The sequence below is a fragment of the Rhamphochromis sp. 'chilingali' genome (genome assembly GCF_963969265.1).
Source record: "Rhamphochromis sp. 'chilingali' genome assembly, chromosome: 17".
Classification (NCBI taxonomy): Eukaryota; Metazoa; Chordata; class Actinopteri; order Cichliformes; family Cichlidae; genus Rhamphochromis; species Rhamphochromis sp. 'chilingali'.
In genome coordinates this window covers 25,317,646-25,335,789 of record NC_137944.1, presented here as the reverse complement: position 1 = coordinate 25,335,789, position 18,144 = coordinate 25,317,646, and the positions used below count along the sequence as shown (strand labels likewise).

The 18,144-nt window shown below is 37.7% G+C and overlaps 1 protein-coding gene across 1 annotated transcript; it reads right to left on the bottom strand.

Moving 5' to 3' along the window:
- Nucleotides 1-2,028: 2,028 nt before the first annotated feature.
- slc44a4 (solute carrier family 44 member 4) lies at nt 2,029-17,972 on the bottom strand. The gene is made up of 22 exons (XM_080863835.1): nt 17,733-17,972; nt 13,578-13,626; nt 13,249-13,322; nt 10,792-10,870; nt 10,592-10,691; nt 10,366-10,497; nt 9,848-9,908; nt 9,578-9,698; nt 8,920-9,003; nt 8,106-8,218; nt 7,830-7,952; nt 6,899-6,998; nt 6,606-6,698; nt 6,381-6,483; nt 5,698-5,957; nt 4,660-4,754; nt 4,426-4,529; nt 4,184-4,257; nt 3,952-4,022; nt 2,933-3,027; nt 2,758-2,842; nt 2,029-2,660 (listed from the first exon to the last, which is right to left on the bottom strand). Exons 1-22 carry the CDS (start codon nt 17,776-17,778, stop codon nt 2,542-2,544), a joined length of 2,181 nt encoding a protein of 726 aa, XP_080719961.1. The 5' UTR covers nt 17,779-17,972; the 3' UTR covers nt 2,029-2,541.
- Nucleotides 17,973-18,144: the final 172 nt, after the last annotated feature.

Genomic DNA, 18,144 nt, shown 5'->3' with positions numbered 1-18,144 from the left:
ATTATTTTTCTGTCATATATTTATGCAGTCAGAGGTAAAATGGGTGTTGTGCTAAAAACTGGGACTTTTCCTTTGTAACAGGAATGCTGTTTGTGGCTTAATATCATTCACAAGGGATTCATTTGACATGTTTCACATATTATAGGCCAGGGATCCCCAATCCCAGTCCACGAGGGCCAGTGTCCCTGCAGGTTTTAGATGTGTCCTTGATCCAACACAGCTGATTTAAATGGATAAATTATCTTCTCAACATGTCCTGAAGTTCTCCAGAGGCCTGGTAATGAACTAATCATGTGATTCAGGTGTGTTGACCCAAGGTGAGATCTAAAACCTGCAGGGACACCAGCCCTCGTGGACTGGGATTAAGGACCCCTGTTATAGGCCAACAAGTTATTTAAAGCAGTTTAAATACAGAAAATCACTTTTTCGCACAATACTGGCTCTATGTGGACTGATAGCTCTACAGCAACCCCAGCACCCTTCCCTGGTTGTATTAACCAGGGAATGGTGCTCTGTTTTATGGGGGCTCAGCTCCTAGTCATAATGTCATGCATGCCAGTGCCTTGTGATTAATATTAATAGAATACGATGTTTTCACATTTGCAAAGCTCAAATCAAACTGGATAAACATTACAATGTTACATTCAAGAGCAGCTTAATTAATTGGATGAGCTATTGTAGTTTCTAAGAGTAATTTGAAGTAAATAATCAGAGATTTCAATCTAATCCACACATTTTAGGGTGGAGCTTTTAGTTGGATGAGATAAGAAACATGCACAACATTATTTTAGTCTCCTAAGAGTTCAACTGATCATCAAGCACTTAACCTTCCTCTTGTGTTAGGGTAACAATTAGAAGAAACAATTAAATCCTTAGACAAAGCCTATGTTTTCTCCCAGGAACAGGAAATGCTGAGCTTAATACACAAGGCAAAACTAAAATCAAATGAAATTATTGATTTAAAACAAACCAAAAAAAAGAATGAAACAGAACTCGATTGTTAGGACAAAGACGGCACTTGCCAAATTTTGAACATGGGAACAAATCAGGTTGATTTCTAGCTAACCAGTTAAAAAAAGAAAAAAGAAAACCCATATGTGCTCAGAACACAGTACTGGAGCCTCAAAGAATAAACAAAACTTTCAGGGACTTTTATTCAGACTGGAAAATTAAATATTCATAAAATATATTTAATGAAAATAATTGAGGAATAAAATAATTCTAGGTAAAACTATGTAAAAATAGAGATTTCAGTGCTACCATTCAGTAGCTGAAACATCAAATGACACATATGCTTTAAAAGCATTAATATTGGCTCATCTATGACAGCATGGTGGGAGTTTTTAAAAATCTTCAGTCTTCATTAATCCCATGCATACACCCATCTGGAACAACCCCGAAGCCTGACAAAACAATAACATGATAAACTTCCTAGATTGCAGTTGTAAAGGAATTAAAATGCTCCAAACATATATTTATTTAGAAATAGACTTCATTCCATCTGACAGATTAGAATTACAATAAGGGATTAATGTGAATACATTTTTAGACCATCATCAAATTAATTCTACAGTGAAAAAAGAAATTTAAGCCTAATCAGGTCAAATTATAAACACTATCAATTGTGGTGCTATCCATAATCTCAAAACCCCCAAACTACTGACTACAATATACAAGGCACTCTCCAAAATCAGATCAGTGAATAAATCAATATCTCTTCCTATTGTGAAATGGGGCAGATTTATCGGTCAGCTTTAAACTGACTAGAAACCCCAATCTACAATTCATGCAGTACAATCCTGCAGAGTGCACTATACAAGGCCAATGTGAGATGGGTTTTACCCAAAAATCCTAATGAAGTTCTAATAAAATAGGACTATCATGTGGACCATATAGCGAATACCGTAATATTTTACTTGTGAAAGTAAAAAAGGTGATTCTGGTAGTAAATATGAAACTGAACTCAGAGGTAGGAAAAAATGGCTCTAAAACGATGAGAATCCACACAGAAGCTGCTGGAGGCAGATGTTCATATTTACAACTTTATTCTTTTACAATTAATTAACAATATTGTGAACATAAAAATGTATAAAACCTTTACAAATCTCAAAATATATACCGGTAAGAGCATTTTTAGAAATTAGCTTAAATGTTTCTCTAGAATTCAAGTTGTACATTGAGTCTTAACTTTCAACTGACATTCAAAACTGTAACAACCAATCAACCAGCAGGAGGATTAAATGCTGCTAAAGCAACAGAAAGATCACCTTACAGAAAAGTGCTTATGAAAAACAAATTAACAGATGAATAGATTTGCATTACTTGGAATCTCTCGGTCCTTTTATATGTACAGTCATTAATACTAAATATAAATGTTAAAACAAAAAGCAAGCTATTAAAAAGTGCTAAATTGCAGAGTAATTTTGTTAAACCTAGCTAATGATATCTAAAAGTGAAGAGATACAAAGAAAGACATCCTGAATGTGTGTGACAGTTTTGTGTGGTTTCATATACATATGCAGAAAACCCCAACAAATATCTTCAGTCCTTAGCTTTCTGCTTTTTTTGAATCTTGTTGGATTTATTGAGGATTTTCATGAGGCCTTTAGACATGAAGTACGGCCTCTCTGCAGATCCATCATTACGCTCCAGATCTTCCACTGTGGGTGAGACAGGAAGACGAGTGTGAGCAATGCGCTGCTCGCTTATGTGGAAATAATGTGATCAAACATTATTCAGTAAACTGTATTTACTCACAGAAGCAGAGGAAGAGTGTGTCCACACACATGTTATACACGCTGAAAAATCCGTGTGCTATGAGGTAGCTACCCAACGCCACCGTCTACAGGAACAAAGGAAAAAAATAAATCAACGACAAATCCCTGAAAAATGGAAACAAGGACAACTATCCTAAAAAAAGAGATTAGCTCACAATTATTGGCATCCAGTAGTAGTTGAGGTTTTCGGAACGGAAGCTGGAGCCCGGCAGCTTAATTCGTCCAGAGAAGAAAAAGAAGGACAAAACACCTGGAAAGGAGATTCAGACTTCAGAACCTATTCTTTCGGACAAACTGAGATATTAGAGTTTAATCAGCAGTGACCAAATGCTGCTGAGATGCTTTCATCATTTTCAGGGTTTCTTTTGTACTTTCTAATTTAGCATTTATCACTTTTTTTAATGATTGAATGTAAACTATTGCAGCTTTGTATATATTTTAGTTGTACTTTTTCTTTTTCTTTAAATTGATTGTTTGAACTTCCTGTGTTTTAGCACTCCCCTTAAAGCACTAATTGTTTTAACATGCAGCTACAAACAACTGAAACAGATTCTGTTTGGCAGGAACTCAACTAGAAACTGAACTTTTCCAGTTTCCACTTATTTAACTTCAAAGTTCAATCATACTCCAATGAGAGATTACTGGTGATTTAAATGAGAGTGTCTCAGAGTCAGTCACAGTGATCAACCCACAGGGCGTTCCCGTCTCACCCTGGGTGCACATCGTGTGCGTGTCTGTGACATTTCGTCCCTGGCAGCTTCCAAACACACTGGCAGTGTTTCTGCCTTGTGCACTCTTTACCAGCTCTATGCACAGCATGGCTGATTTGTTTTTTAATCTCATAAATTTGCCTCTCCACCATGTTTGCGGATGTAGCTTGCAGCTGTTTTGAGTTTTCTCTGATGCTTCCACTACACTCACCAGCACACAGCACAAAGACCATTTATCAACTTGTTGACAATTGTAACAGCTTAAAAGGCAGACGAGTTTGGACCAGGCCAGACTCGTCTAGTTCCTTTATAAATATAAATTGGAACATCTCCCCAACAGATTAAAAATCAATCTACAAATTTAATTGAAAATATTCTATAATAACATAAAACCTGCTACAGAGTATTTTTACAAAAAACCCCCACAGTGACAGATTTGCTAGATGAATCGATGTCGTCCTTACCTACACCTCCAACCACCATCAGCTTCCCAAAGAATAGCAGCAGGTCTGTGACTTTATCGAGCACCACAACCCTGAGAGCACAAGCAGGGCAGGACGGAGAAACACGACACTAAATCACTCAGTCTCTCAAACATGTGCAAATACATTCATGTTCTGTACAAGCATTACAGGAACTGTAAGCATGAAGTACTAAGCACAGACCCTTTACTGTGGAAATAACTACAACACAAACCTTATCACATTTCTCATGAGCAGCTGAAAAGCATTTTTGGCTGAGACACAGAAGTTTTTCCCATAAATGGCAATCTGACAAAACAAACAAACAAAAAAAAAAAACAGAGTGATTTTCAGACTCCAGTGAAATACTGGATAAATTATGTAAAGATAGTAAAACAAATTTTATCATGTTTAGAGTAGAAAAAGAAACGCTTATAGTTAATATCAAAGGCTGTTTTTCACATGATGTCCTCTCACCATGATGTAAGCGTTCCTGTTGATGAACTTTATGAACTTCTCCAGACACCACAAGCAGCACTTCAGGCAGCACAATATAAAACGCACACAACTGTTCTGCGACCCTGGAGACGACAAGTCAGGGAAAATTCTTAGTGTCTTAGTATATAAACATCTTTGACCACCCAGTTATTTCAAAATATACTTTTACTCGTATCCTGTGGCAGTGACATCTGAGAATATTATCACTCTTACCTCTTGTTTTCTGGTCAATGTACTCCAGGATCAACCTCATGATCTGAACCAGGGTCAGGATCAAAGCACCAAATGCCAAAGAGCCCAAATGGTACCTTGAAAAATCATTACATGTTGTATTCTTAGCCAGTTTAAAAGATATATGTAGATTCCAGGTGTAAAAACTAAACTAATACTGAATGCCTAAAACTGGCAACGACAATTAAACAGACATATGTGAAAATCTTCTTTAGCTCCTTCGCTCTGTGGTAAGATTTTAGGTCCAGTTGTTAGTTTCGTAAATACAACATCAAGTCCATTTTGTAAATTGGGATCATTTTTAGAATCTGGAAGGAGTATTACTTAGGATATGGCCAATGGTTAGCAATGAATGGGGTGTCCCTCAGTTTCTCAGTCTGATCAGCCTCATGACATCTGGTTTCAAAACACTAAGATTACAGCGCTCAAGTCAAGGCTTCAAAACAGGACATGAAAAATCAGTGGCTGGCATTATGTTGGCATGTCCATCTTTTATACTGACATGTGTCTACTGGCTACTGAATGCAACGTGCTGAAGAATGAATGATGAAATAGCAGCATTGATAATGTAGTTCTTTTTTTTAAGAAGAACAAAACTTATGTGGGACATCATGTCAGGAAATATTAGATTAGCTGTGTACAGCAGACAATTTACAAATCAAAGTTAAAATAAAAAATAGAGATGTGGCTGGTTTAATTGCTGCGGTCGGCCTGTACTAAGAATCACCCTCTACTTGAAGACTTTGACTTCTAGGTAAAAACGTTTGACTAGTTACAGAACATAAAACAAAGTTACGTTCACAGTCATCCGCGGCAGCTTAATGGAAAAATAATCCACGTTTCTAATATTTCTTCAGCCCCCCCAATTATAAATTATGAAAATATTAGGCTTTGTGTGCGTTATCCTCTGAAACATACTGTAATCATATAAAAAGAATTGGATCTCAAAATGGCACCTCTGGGTCATTTACTCTTTACTCATTCATTGTTGCAGGATGTGGTAGTTGCTCATTAACCTACCTGAGTGAGCGTATAAAACCTCCAAAGAGAGGAAACATGGGGATGCCAGACGGTTTTTCGAAAGCCCAGTAGTAGGAGGCGAAAGCTCCAGCCAGCGTGCACTGTCCAAGAGCAATGACAAAGTTGACACACCAGAGAAAAGCCACCACGTTGTAGATGTGCAGGTACTGGAGGTTCTTCCGGAAGGTGTCCGTGCTATTGTAGTTGATGAAGATGCAGCTGGCTGAGGGGCAGTTTGGGTAATCCGATGAGGTGAAGTTCTGCGAGGAGAACAAGAAAGTAGCACAACCATATGAAATGGTTGTGCATGTATTTGCCAAAAGGCTACCAAAAACAAACAAACAAACAGTAAACCAATTATTAACCAATTAAACAATCGTTTTAAATCCTCTTTAATCCTGAATGACAAGACTCTATCAATCATCATATCACAACACTTTGCTCCAAGACCGTGAGGTAAAACTTCAGCTATCAGGTCCCTTTGCTATGGAGCCAGGTCCCAGTTTGAATTCACAAAACATCCCTCTCTATTTTTAAGATAAAAAAAAATCAAAACTTTCAGCCTTATTATGAAGATTATAGTTAGGGCTGGATCAGGTGACCCTGAATTGAATTACAGTTAATTATCTCCTAGACAAGTCAAGGAAAAAAATGTTTTGAAAATTTATCCCCAGTAGGCTCACCAGAGGGTCACAGTTCTTGGTGCCATCGATACTACTACAGTCGTTCATGGTGGAGTTCAGAGCCACCACTTTGTAGGTGGGACTTCCTGAAGTAGCCAAATATCTGCATCCATTTGTTTAAGAAAAGAACTGAAAGCGTTTATCAAATATCATCTATATATTACAGACCATAGTGTAGCCTGAGAATAACATGTACACACATGCAAACATAACAATAATGGATACAAAGCAGTAGCTCCCCAGTAAGCCACACACACCACCAGGAGAACAAAGGTGACCACAGGGTACAGCAGAGTGGACATCATGTAGCTGATAGCTCTGCAGAATATCAACACACATCATGAGGTCATGCCAAGGTTTTGTGACATTTTCACAATAAGATAAAAACGCACTGTTACTTTTATTGTGATAAGTAAAACTAATAGAGTCCCTTTTAAGATTAAGAATTGAATTATTCACATCACATTTGTTAAAAGCGAGCCAGTCCTGTGGATGATTTTTCGTTTTGTTTAACCTACTTGCTGGACTCCTGGATGAGGGCGATGGCAATGAGGATTCTTGTGCGTAAGAAGATGAGGGTCAGCAGAAGGATCCCCTCAACTATGCATAAAATTATCACTGAGGAGCAGAATAACGAGAGTCACAAAAAAGAACAAGCCCACACCCAACTGCTACACACCACAATCATACACACAGATATTAGCCCATGTGTTCTCCCTGTTACTTTACTTGTAATGTACTTTATTTGTTCTGATCTTTTAACATGCCTAGCTTTGAACTTTTATATACCCATGTACCTTACTCATGTATGTGTGTATACTTGTTTTGTATATTTTACTGTGTGTAACTACTGCCGAATAAACTGTGGCCTTTGGCCCAGACACACAAAAGAATTCATCTTTTAACAATCAACATTAAGCTACCAATGCTTAATGTGTCAGTGTAAAACAAAGAAAACTATAACCCCCAAACTAAAGGATATTTGTGTTACTGAATCTGTTTTACAATGTCATTATTCAAGAGGTGCTGTAAACATGACATGCAATTCCTGCAAGCCAACAGTGGTTTTATTGCATTTATTTTTAGATATACTGATTTCAGTACACACATAATGTGCCAATAATGTCCTTGTTTATTTAGATTTTATACCTCTCTTTTCCTCTGTACTCTTACTTGTAAAATACCACAGAATAGCTGCTGTGCATAAACTGTCAAAATGGCCATATAAAGAAAAGCACTTTCTTTCTAGTGTAAATGCATAATTTCCAGTTCTAGATTAATTTATTTACTTTTATATCCAACACTTGACCCAATTAGCTTATTAATGCACCCACAGCTTGCTCGCTCTCAACCTCTGAGAACATTACAAAGACGAGACAGAGAAATATTTGGTGACATTTGAACAGCACAGCAAAGGTTAGAACTAAATAGCATTTTAATGACACTCACAGAATGCCAGCCAAGTCTCTTGGACTTCTAGATAACTCTGGAAATTTGTGGTGAATCCAATTGTAGTGATGGTAGCAGAGTTTTGTTTGTAGTTTATATATTCCCAGGCGCAGTGCCATATTCCTGAAAAAAGAAAAAAAAAAAGAAAAAAATTGTTTTGTTTTTTTTAACTTCACTTTGTATTTCAACAAATAAAATAACTAGGTCCTCTTTATATCCAGACATCACTGCACCTCTGTGTGCCTGATTTAAAAACTATTCCAGGTGTGTATTTACCATAAGCTCCAGCAGCCAACACTCCAATGATGAGGACCCACACCATGACTGGAGCGGTAAACCTCAACAGCAACAGGAACAACAGACTGACAAGCATGGCTATCACCAAACCACTGAGACAGTACAAGTGGACAGGATGGAGGGACAGTTAGGACATTTATAAGAAATTAAAGCAACGATTTTAAGGTAAAAAGAAAGCTGTGAGAAAGATGTAAACTATATTAAGAACACATATCCAACTTAATGTAATCTCATACAAAGCCTCTGCCACAACTTCTACTGGTACCATTTACTTTTTTGCTGACACTGTCAATAAGGTAATATTTTATATTTGCTCCTGAAGCAATTGTGAGGGCAGTAGTGTATTTGCAATACACTGAAATCATTAACCTACATGACAAAAAGAAAATGCATAGATTATGTAAAAGCAGAATTCATGTCATGTTTCTAATTGAATTACACTGTGCAGGTGTTCCCCGTGAAGAGGATGTAAGTGTATGCTGATAACCACATGCTTTAAACAATAACTTGGTACCTTTTTGATAGCAAACAGATCATCTGAACTCACTGACAAGTATATTAATATACAGTAATCATTTATTTTTATATTAAAAATAATAATTGAAAGTGATTGTATTCTGTTAGTTTTCTTATTAAGACAGAGCACCTGATACAGTATTTTAGATATTAAGTTGACACTACTACTTTGTGTTAAGGCTTATTCGATATCATCAAAACTTCATTACAAAATCTGACTTCTATCTGTACATCAGCAGGTGGCAGTGTGCAATGCTGGTTCAGCAGGGAAACTCACAGGATGATCCACGGCCATGACGATGCAAAATCTGCAAAGATTCGGGTGGCGATGTCCTTAGCGTTAAAGCTGTTGATAATGCCCCTAACGAAGACAAAACAGGACAAGATGTGATGGTGGCACCTTTGCTTTTAAATAGTAAAAAGTCATCATCAGATAAAACAAATACTACAAATGAAAAAAAAAAAAAACACACAAAAAAAAAAACAACGAACAACAGCATTTAAAACCCATTTCTAAAAGTGGTACGGGGGTAATTAAAAGGTGCGTAAAAAGATCATCATGCAGCCAACAGTGACCATTTTTATATAATTATGTTCTACATGTCTAATGTGACACTAATAAAGCTGGGAAGTCATAGAAACCAGAAATAACCCAAGATATTCAGCATAGGCAGACAGAGAGTGTAAGACAACTACTCATTAATGCTTTAGGGCTGCAAATCCCAAGACAGTGTGTCACATGAAATCTAAGGCCGCTGTGTATAAGTGAGTTAAACGCAGCAACAAGAGCAACTAGAACTAGCTGCTACGCTACGGCTCAACAGAGACTCACAAAACCACCAACCCTGTGCTGTTGATAAGGAGGAAAAAGACACAAGATTATTAAAGTCTGTGGGTTCATTTAGATTCATAGTCATCTTGATAATGTCTATTACCCAGTGCCATTTTTGATGAGGGCAACAGTGTCATTCACTGAGGCAGGCAAGCCTGGAACATTCGCAAAGTATAAAGGTATGTTCCCCAAGGCTGTGATATCAGGAAAACATCTCCCCAGCACTAACCACACAGAACAAAAAGGGAAAATAAAATTAACCATAAATATGGAGTTAGAATGTTTTTTAGATCTCTATACACAAGGTACTGTACTGTGTATTGAACATACAAGGAAATTTAAATGAAAGCAGTAATGTGAATTTGTTACTGACCAGGGGTTGTAGGTATGAGCATGAAAGGACACCGCTCCTTTTGTACAATCTCACTAACACTCTGAAAAACATGTTTAACAATCAAGTTTTGGCCAAAAATAAATACTGCATACATAGAATACATAAAAATAGAGACAGCCACCAGTGCTAGCCCTGCCTCCTAGACTGCAGCTATGGCATAAATCTGAAACCTCTACGCAACATCTTCTATGAGTTAATGCAAGTTATTTTAAGATTTTCTGACACTGACTTTGAGGTCAAGGTCACCGAGATTTGAACTCGTCCAAGATTTTTAATAGATCTGATTTCCTAGGATATTGTACAAAAAACATGACCTCTGACCTTGACTTTAAGCATCGAGGTCACTAATATTCAAACTTTACTGAGATTTGAAAATCAAATTGAAAGTCTCAAGTTTCCCTGTTCTCGAGTTATGATCTTCACAAAGTTGGCTGTTCACGCCGCCAGCCCAGTAGCATGACAAGAATACTTTCTTTTAAACACCGTTTGTAGCTTACCAAGTTAGAATTGTTGAGGTTAAGAGATGGCACGCAGTAATTTGGATTGAAAACGTTTGCAGGTTTTTCACCTGGAAGGTACGACTGTATCTTCACGGCCCAGAAGTCAGAGGGACATTCTTTCACACATACCTATGGGTAATGAAAAAATAGGAATATTTATGCAGCACAGAGAGGAAAGTAAAGAGTTTGAACAGGAACAGCAAACTGCAGCAGCTGTGTGTACCTGCGTGGTTGGACACTGGAAACCATTGAGAACACTTGCCATCACATTGACAGACGTTGCACACTTGAGAATGTCAAAGTAAAGCAAGTTGGGTCGGTCTCTGAAAGACATGAATAAAGTTTTTATTTCATATTATATTATTAAGTGTGTATATATTTTCTATATTTAAATAAAATGACTCTAAACAATGGTTAAATTACTTATTTGGCCCAACTCCACAGAACCAGCCAGTTGAGTTTCTTGCGTAAAGAATATCTCTTGGATCTCCATAGATCCAAGCTGACAGAGGGGAGAAAAAAAAAGCACAAATTAATACTCAGAAAGAAACTAAAAGCCAATCGTGTAAATGTTTGACCCAATCCATCTTGTTCAATGTGTTGCTTGCAGATTTCTCCCACTATAAATCCACCCTTGTGTGCAGTGCTTTTAATAATCTCAATGGAGGAAATAGATTTGGGAAATACTAGCCATTGAACACACAAATAAGGTCACTTCATGACCCATCAGGCCGCTGTGTTTGCTCTAGATAACAGATGGCCCTGAGTGTTGGAATGAGTTTGATGACAGAGCAATAAAAAGCTGCTGACTGGAACTATATGAAAAACATAGCTGTTCATAGTAACAATAGAAACTAAACAACTGAAAGAAACAACAAGTGTAATCCTTTACATCATGTAATCTACTTGGCATTTATAAATCAAGAGCTGTAAATCTCTGCCATTAAATGAATCTTCTGGTTTGACAAGAGGGAAAAATAGTTAACACAAATTGGTCTAAATGCAACAAAATTCATGAACGATGAATGATTCTAAAAACCAGTAGTTTCTGTGAAGTCAGAAAGTTAACTAGTGACTTGATGGGTTACATATTGTTATAGCCTGCTGTATAGAGGCAGGCTTGCTCTTCCACCCTACCTAGTTCTTTATATCAACTACATAGTAGCTTCATACGAAAAACACGGACACATGACTAATTAGACCTTAGAGGGGTTTACCTCTGACAAACATCTGGCAGACAGTCTTAACAGTTTTTACCTTCGTTTTGAGAACTTTGACTGTTCTAGGCAGACCAGCACACTGAGGGAAAAGACTATCACTCCCCCATCAATTTGTATTGATGAGAGGGGGGTAGCTAATCTTTTTAGAAACACTAAAAGCAAGAGTCCTGGACCTGACAACATCTGTGGACAGGTACTGAGAACTTGTGCTGATCAGCTGAGTGGGATTTTTCACCATATCTTCTCACTTTCTTCAGAGCTACAGACAGTACCTAAGATTTGGAAACATGCCATCATTGTTCCTGTTGCTAAGGGCAGTTCTCCTAAGGTACTGAATGATTTTAGGCCTGTGGCTCTGACTTCTTTAGTGATGAAGTTATTTGAGAAGATAATTAAGATGGAGATTTTAATGCATGTTGAACACCATCTTGACCCCTTCCAGTTCGTCTATAGAGCAGGGAGAGGTGTGGAGGATGCTGCTGTCACACTCCTGCATCTCTTGTATAAGCATCTTGAGGCCCCCCACACCCATGCAAGATTATTATTTGCTGACTTTTCATCAGCATTCAATACAATTCAACCCTTCTTACTTGCTGACAGGCTTTACAATTATTTCAAGCTTGACACTAGTCTGGTCGGCTGGGTGACAGACTTTCTGACTAATAGGTCACAATGCGTGAGGGTGAATCATGTATTTTCTGATGTGCTCTCCTCCTCTACTGGATCACCCCAGGGTTGCTGCCTCTCTCCCCTACTGTTCATTCTGTACACGAATGAGTGTCGCAGCAATTTCACGAACAGACATATCCTGAAGTTTGCTGAGGACACAGTGATCGTCAGTCTTCTAGTGGGGGACGAGTCAGGCCATGGACAGGTTGTAGATGATTTTGTGAATTGGTGTGATGAGTCCTTCCTTTCACTTAACGTGTCAAAAACTAAAGACATGATTATTGATTTTAGGAAGTCCTCTTATAGCTCATCACCCACTATCATTAAATCTGCCGATATTGGGATAGTTGAGAGTTATAAATATCTAGGTGTGGTACTTGACCATAAACTGTGTTTTGAATCTCATGCTGATGCCACTACTAAAAAAAATGTTCAACAAAGACTGTTCTTTTTAAGGAAAATGAGATCATTTAATGTCTCATCTGAGATGTTGTCTTTGTTTTATAGAAGTTGTGTTCGAATCTGTGATGTCTTTTTGTATCGCTGCCTGGTTTGGTAACCTGACGGTGAAGAATAAGAATCGGTTGGGACTTCTGGTAAAAACTGCTAGCAAAATTTCAGGGCGCTGGCAAGATGGACTTTTGGCCATTTACAATAGAAATGTGCTTAGAAAGGCTCATTCTATTATGAGTTGTTTGAACCATCCACTTCACAGTGAGTTTGAGTTGTTGCCTTCCGACCGCCGTTTAAGAGTACCTGTGAGGAAGACTAAAAGACTCCAGGTCTCTTTTATCCCCACTGCATCTTGTCTCCTCAATGGCAAATAACTGTCCTAGGACTTTCTTTCACTATTATTGTCATTATTATTTTATAGTATTTATAGTATTTTATAGTATATAGCAGCAATGAGTATGAAGTGAAAAACATGAGGACATATGAAAACACAGTTGGGCACATAATGCCTGTGCTGGCAGGGTTGGGTTTCTCTTACCTAAAACTCCAACTACTATGTAGCCAATGATGACCAGCAGGAAGAGAATACAGCAGATTATATCTGTACACCCTCTGTGTAAAAAAAAGAAAAAAAAGAAAAGAAAAAGAAAGTGAGATAGTATTAAGTAAAGTGAACAGGGTAAGCTTTGCATGGGTTTTTGATTTTGTTAAATGTGTCTTCATTAAATGTGATAAATGTGTCTTCCTAGGCCAAAAGAAAACACACACACACACACTACACCAGGAACCACACAGCTGGACAGAGGACAGGGGGGTTAAAATGTAAGAATTTCACCACCTATCCAGTGAGCTTTGAGTCAGACTTACCTATTCTTTACAGGTCCTTTGAAATTATGGTCAAACTGCGCTGGTTGTCCTGGGAAAGGCAAACATTCGCCATTAATCAACAACTTCCTTATTTGTGAACAGATGATCAAGGACACATTAGCAGTTTCTTACACATTTTTGAACTGCTGATTTAATGTATAACTGTGCAACAATGGACAAGTTGCAGTTATTAAAACAGGCCTTTTTGGATAAAGACATTTTGACCATTGCCATCTTTCAACCTGGTTATACTGGAGTTTTATTTAGCCAGTTCCTGAAATATTTCTTATAGTTAGATTTGTTTAACTTTAAAAAACAGGCACCCTCTGTTTAAAGTTAATGAATTACTTCTAAGTGAATAAGGAAAACTTTCAGGGACTTGCATTCATATTTTATGGGCTGATTGTTCATAGAGGTGTTGCTGTATAATCACTATGACAGGAATTGAATTACTAGGAAGAAATATGTCATTGTTGTTTCCTGGAACAGAGAGAGGGACAGTTAGCAGGAACCAACAATGAATACAGTGGACTTACAAATCAAGCGGGTCTGAATATAAAATAAAATGCATATTTTATGTTAGAAAATATATGTTTAATCATACCATAGGGAGTAAAAAAAAATGACTGAGTGAGGCACAGCACTGACAGCAGCAGCTCTCAGGATAATCATTTGTCGACATAGTTTTTTTTTAAAATAGAATTTGAATTGAAACAATGAGACTGTCCTGCCTCTACAAAGCAAAGTGTACTAGTTTAATTGCAAACAATGAAACTCAGGAAACTTCTTTGAGAGACTTTCAGCTGAAAAAAAAAATTCCATCCACCAAAGTCAGATCTGCATTATCCTGTCGAGCAGGAATAACCCGATAGGACAAGCCACCCTCATATGGTATTAAATACAATGACTAAACAATTTATGGCTTTGTAATCCACGTGTACTTCATATTTGATCATAAGAAAAAGCTGCACTCCTCACTTTATGAAAACTAAAAGCACAAGGTAGCTTAAAAGTTACAACATTTAAAAGTCGTCTCACTGAGTAATTTGAATAGAGCTGAAAGGACAGTGTGTCAACATTGCACATAGTCCCTCAGGCTTTCCGAGAAGGATGCAAATATTACAACAGGATGTATGAACTTCAGGGCCAATCATGTGATTCAAAGCTGGCAATAAGTGGCCATAACAAAAAGCTAAATGTACATTATAGTGTAATCCTTCAAAACAGGAAGGGCTAATAAAATGCCAATTACTGCAACACATAAGATCAGAAAGTTTTTCATCTCAGTATTGTTCAGTCATTGAAATATCAGGTGTGTCAAACAAACAATTCATTGAAAAGACTACACTAACGTCCTCCAAATCTCCACTCGAGAAATACTTAGAGAAACGTCAGAGATACAAAATGCTGACAACACAGACAGCTTTTCACTGGTTTGTTTTTCCGTGAGTGTCAGATTTCATCTGCTAGGACGCTGTTGTGTGTTTAGAGTAAATGACAGTCTGCACCTTTAGATGACACACCTCGTAAAAAACTGATGCAAAGCCTTAAACCTTTAAACTTTGAACCTCATACAGGCTGGTATTTTACAGCTTGAGTTTGAAAAAATTACAAAGGACCATGAATACGAAAGTTATCGCATGACCCTGTCTTAAGATGAATGAGGCAGATGACAGAACAGACCCAGTCCTTTAAACCCACAGCAATGCAACCAGTTAAAGCAATGACTTAACATAGAAGTGGCACAAGGAGACTCTGACACAAAGAAAAACATAGATGTTGCCTAAATTCTTCGGTTTGTCTGTAAAAAGAAATTATGGCTTGGTTAATTGTAGCCGGCAGAGACGGATTTACAACGGGGGTGTTTTTGGGTTTTTTAAATATTCAAATGTTATGCGACTCCTGGATATCTTGTGATTAAACATTCCAATGGCTACAATAACCAGAGAAAGGTTTTCTTATTAGAACATCAATTTGAAAAAAATAATGAAAAAGAAAGTAGAAGCTTATTCTCCCACAAAAGAACATGGCTGCAGGATTTAAGTTTGCAAAGTTGTATGTGAACAAATCACAAGAGTTCTAGGACAGTGTCCTTCAGACAGACACAACCATGTCAGCACAAACACCCCATACCAACTGTGTAAAGTCAACCATGAACAAGAGCCAGTTTAGCTCACTGGGATGAGCAGGCGACCATATACTGTACAGCTTGGTTCGAATCCGACCTGTGGAATGAGAGTTGTCTTTGTCAGTGTAGCTACCCTTGGAAAAAATAGGAACCTATTCTAATGAGCATCTAACCATGTTTTTATTGATATATACTAGAGGTGTCAAAACCCATTATTAAGGGTACTGGGGAAATTGTCAAATGCCGTAGAGTGAAATGCCAAACCTGTCTGACAGGTTAAGCTTGGCTGTGTGTTGCTGTGTAATGTAACAGGACAATGATCCCAAGAACAGCAACAAATCTACAAACTCCAACTCACTATCAGACAGCTGACACCAAAATCATTTTATTTAACTCAGTCATTTTATAAATGTGTTAAGAATGTAAAATAAAGCCTATGTGCGATTCTCCTGTCTCCTACATTAGCTTTATTAACAGAGTTATGTTCTAACATTGGTTCACCTGTTGAACCAGGCAGGCTTAACAAGTTTTGCGGCCAATGATTTGCAATAAGGCACATCTTTCTCAACACTGTCTAAACTTTCTTAACCGAGACCAAAGTGCAACAGCTCCAAAAAAGGGAGCAAACAAATCTCTCACTAATGAATCAGGAAGTGTCCAAAGCCCTGAAAATGATTTCTACTTCCCTGTGAAGCCAATCAGAGCAACAAAGAATAGCTTTAAAGCTGAATCATCATTAGACCACTCATCTGAATTGAGACACACACACACACACACACACACACACACACACACACACACACACACACACACACACACACACACACACACACACACACACACACACATTTTTAAGAAACAGAGGTTCAGCTGCCAGTGATGCTGTGGTCACCTGGTTTTTACATCTTATATGGAAGGACATGAAATCCATCCATCCATGTATGTTTACCTCCAGGGAGGGTTTGTTTATTGTAGCCTTAACAAACCTGCCAGAGTGCCAACAGACTCATGACGTACTCCAACAGAGCAGACTCCGTTCCACAAGGTGAAGTGGCCAAAACGTTTTCATCAGCAGCAACAGAATTTGTCTTTTAAGAATCTAAGCATCTCCAGTTTTAGAGTTTGTGTGCAAACCACAATCACAAGCCACAAGGCCACAAGGCCACAATCTGTTAACTAATGCAACACAGACTCCCTGCTTTTACACTATACAGACCAATAGTGCTTATGTGTACATTCGCCCTAATATGAAACAATGTTAACTGATCATTATAGAAATAAACTGCACATATTTTCATGATAAAACGTTGATTTAGGCAACTTTCAAGCCTAAATAACTGAGGATTCTCATCAGGGAGAACAAACTGGTATTTAGATGAGAGATAACCAAGTATTTAGTTAGTTAGTATCTAATCCTTCGAACCCCAACACTACACAGTTAACACATTTGACCATAAGGCCATGCTCAACTGACACTGTGATTAAATCTAAGCATTACATTAATAATGGAAGAAATTTTAAAGGAAAGGATGCAATTATTTAAAACTATTTTAGCCTTCTTATTTCTCCCATTGGATACTGTCTTTTTTCTTAGAGTCAGGTTTCTGAGGTGTCCTGATTTGTCAGTAATAAAACTGTCACAACATTTTAAAACTAGGTTATCTGTAAAACAATAAAACAGTTTGATTAGACTAATATTGGCACACGGCCTACTGTTAAACAGGAAGATAATTAAGATATCACTGAACTTTAACGACCTAACAGTCATTTAAAAAAATCCACGTTAGAAACAGTGGGTTTATGCTAATAACCACTTCATTTAAAAAAAAAGAAAAAAAAAAGAGTTAGAAACTTTAACTTAAAACTCTAAAAAGAAAATGGCGTGACACAAAAAATGAACACAGCTCTCACAAAGTATTTAACTCTAAACTCGTTCATTTCAGAGTTTTCTCAGCTGCCTTTGGAAATTTTTACTTTAACGCTGAAAGCAGATCCTCTGAGAACACCAACGGCCGACGTCAGCTCACCGTATTCGGAGTTCGGATTTTCCTCTTCTTGTGTTTCTTTAGCCATGTTCCGCCTGGACCTCCACCTGTTCCTCCTTACTCATAAAACGCAACTTCTTCTACACACTGCGAGCTTAAAACAAACAAGAAGCTAAAACCGACTTTTTCCGAGGGAGCTTCGCCGCGTTAGCGCGGACATTGCAACTAATGACTGAAGAAATCTTTTTCTTCCTGGCAGCTGTAACCAGGGAATGACGCTGCACGCGCACCTGCTGAGGGATGCGCACCTGCGCGGTGGACCAAAGATTGTTTATTAACAAGAGGACTCGCTCTGCATAGTGTAATGGTAGAGGTCTATGGTAATACTTTGGCATGACTAAAATCAATACATAAAGAGAAATAATTCAGTTGAAGCTTTTCAAAAAATCGTATT

Excerpts from the sequence above, each read along its gene's own strand:
- slc44a4 (XM_080863835.1), bottom strand. The coding sequence starts at position 17,778 with ATGGCTAAAGAAACACAAGAAGAGGAAAATCCGAACTCCGAATACG. Across the intron at positions 10,692-10,791 it reads TGTGGAGTTGGGCCAAATAA|AGACCGACCCAACTTGCTTT; the intron begins GTAATTTAACCA and ends CATGTCTTTCAG. Across the intron at positions 9,909-10,365 it reads ACCTCAACAATTCTAACTTG|AGTGTTAGTGAGATTGTACA; the intron begins GTAAGCTACAAA and ends CATGTTTTTCAG.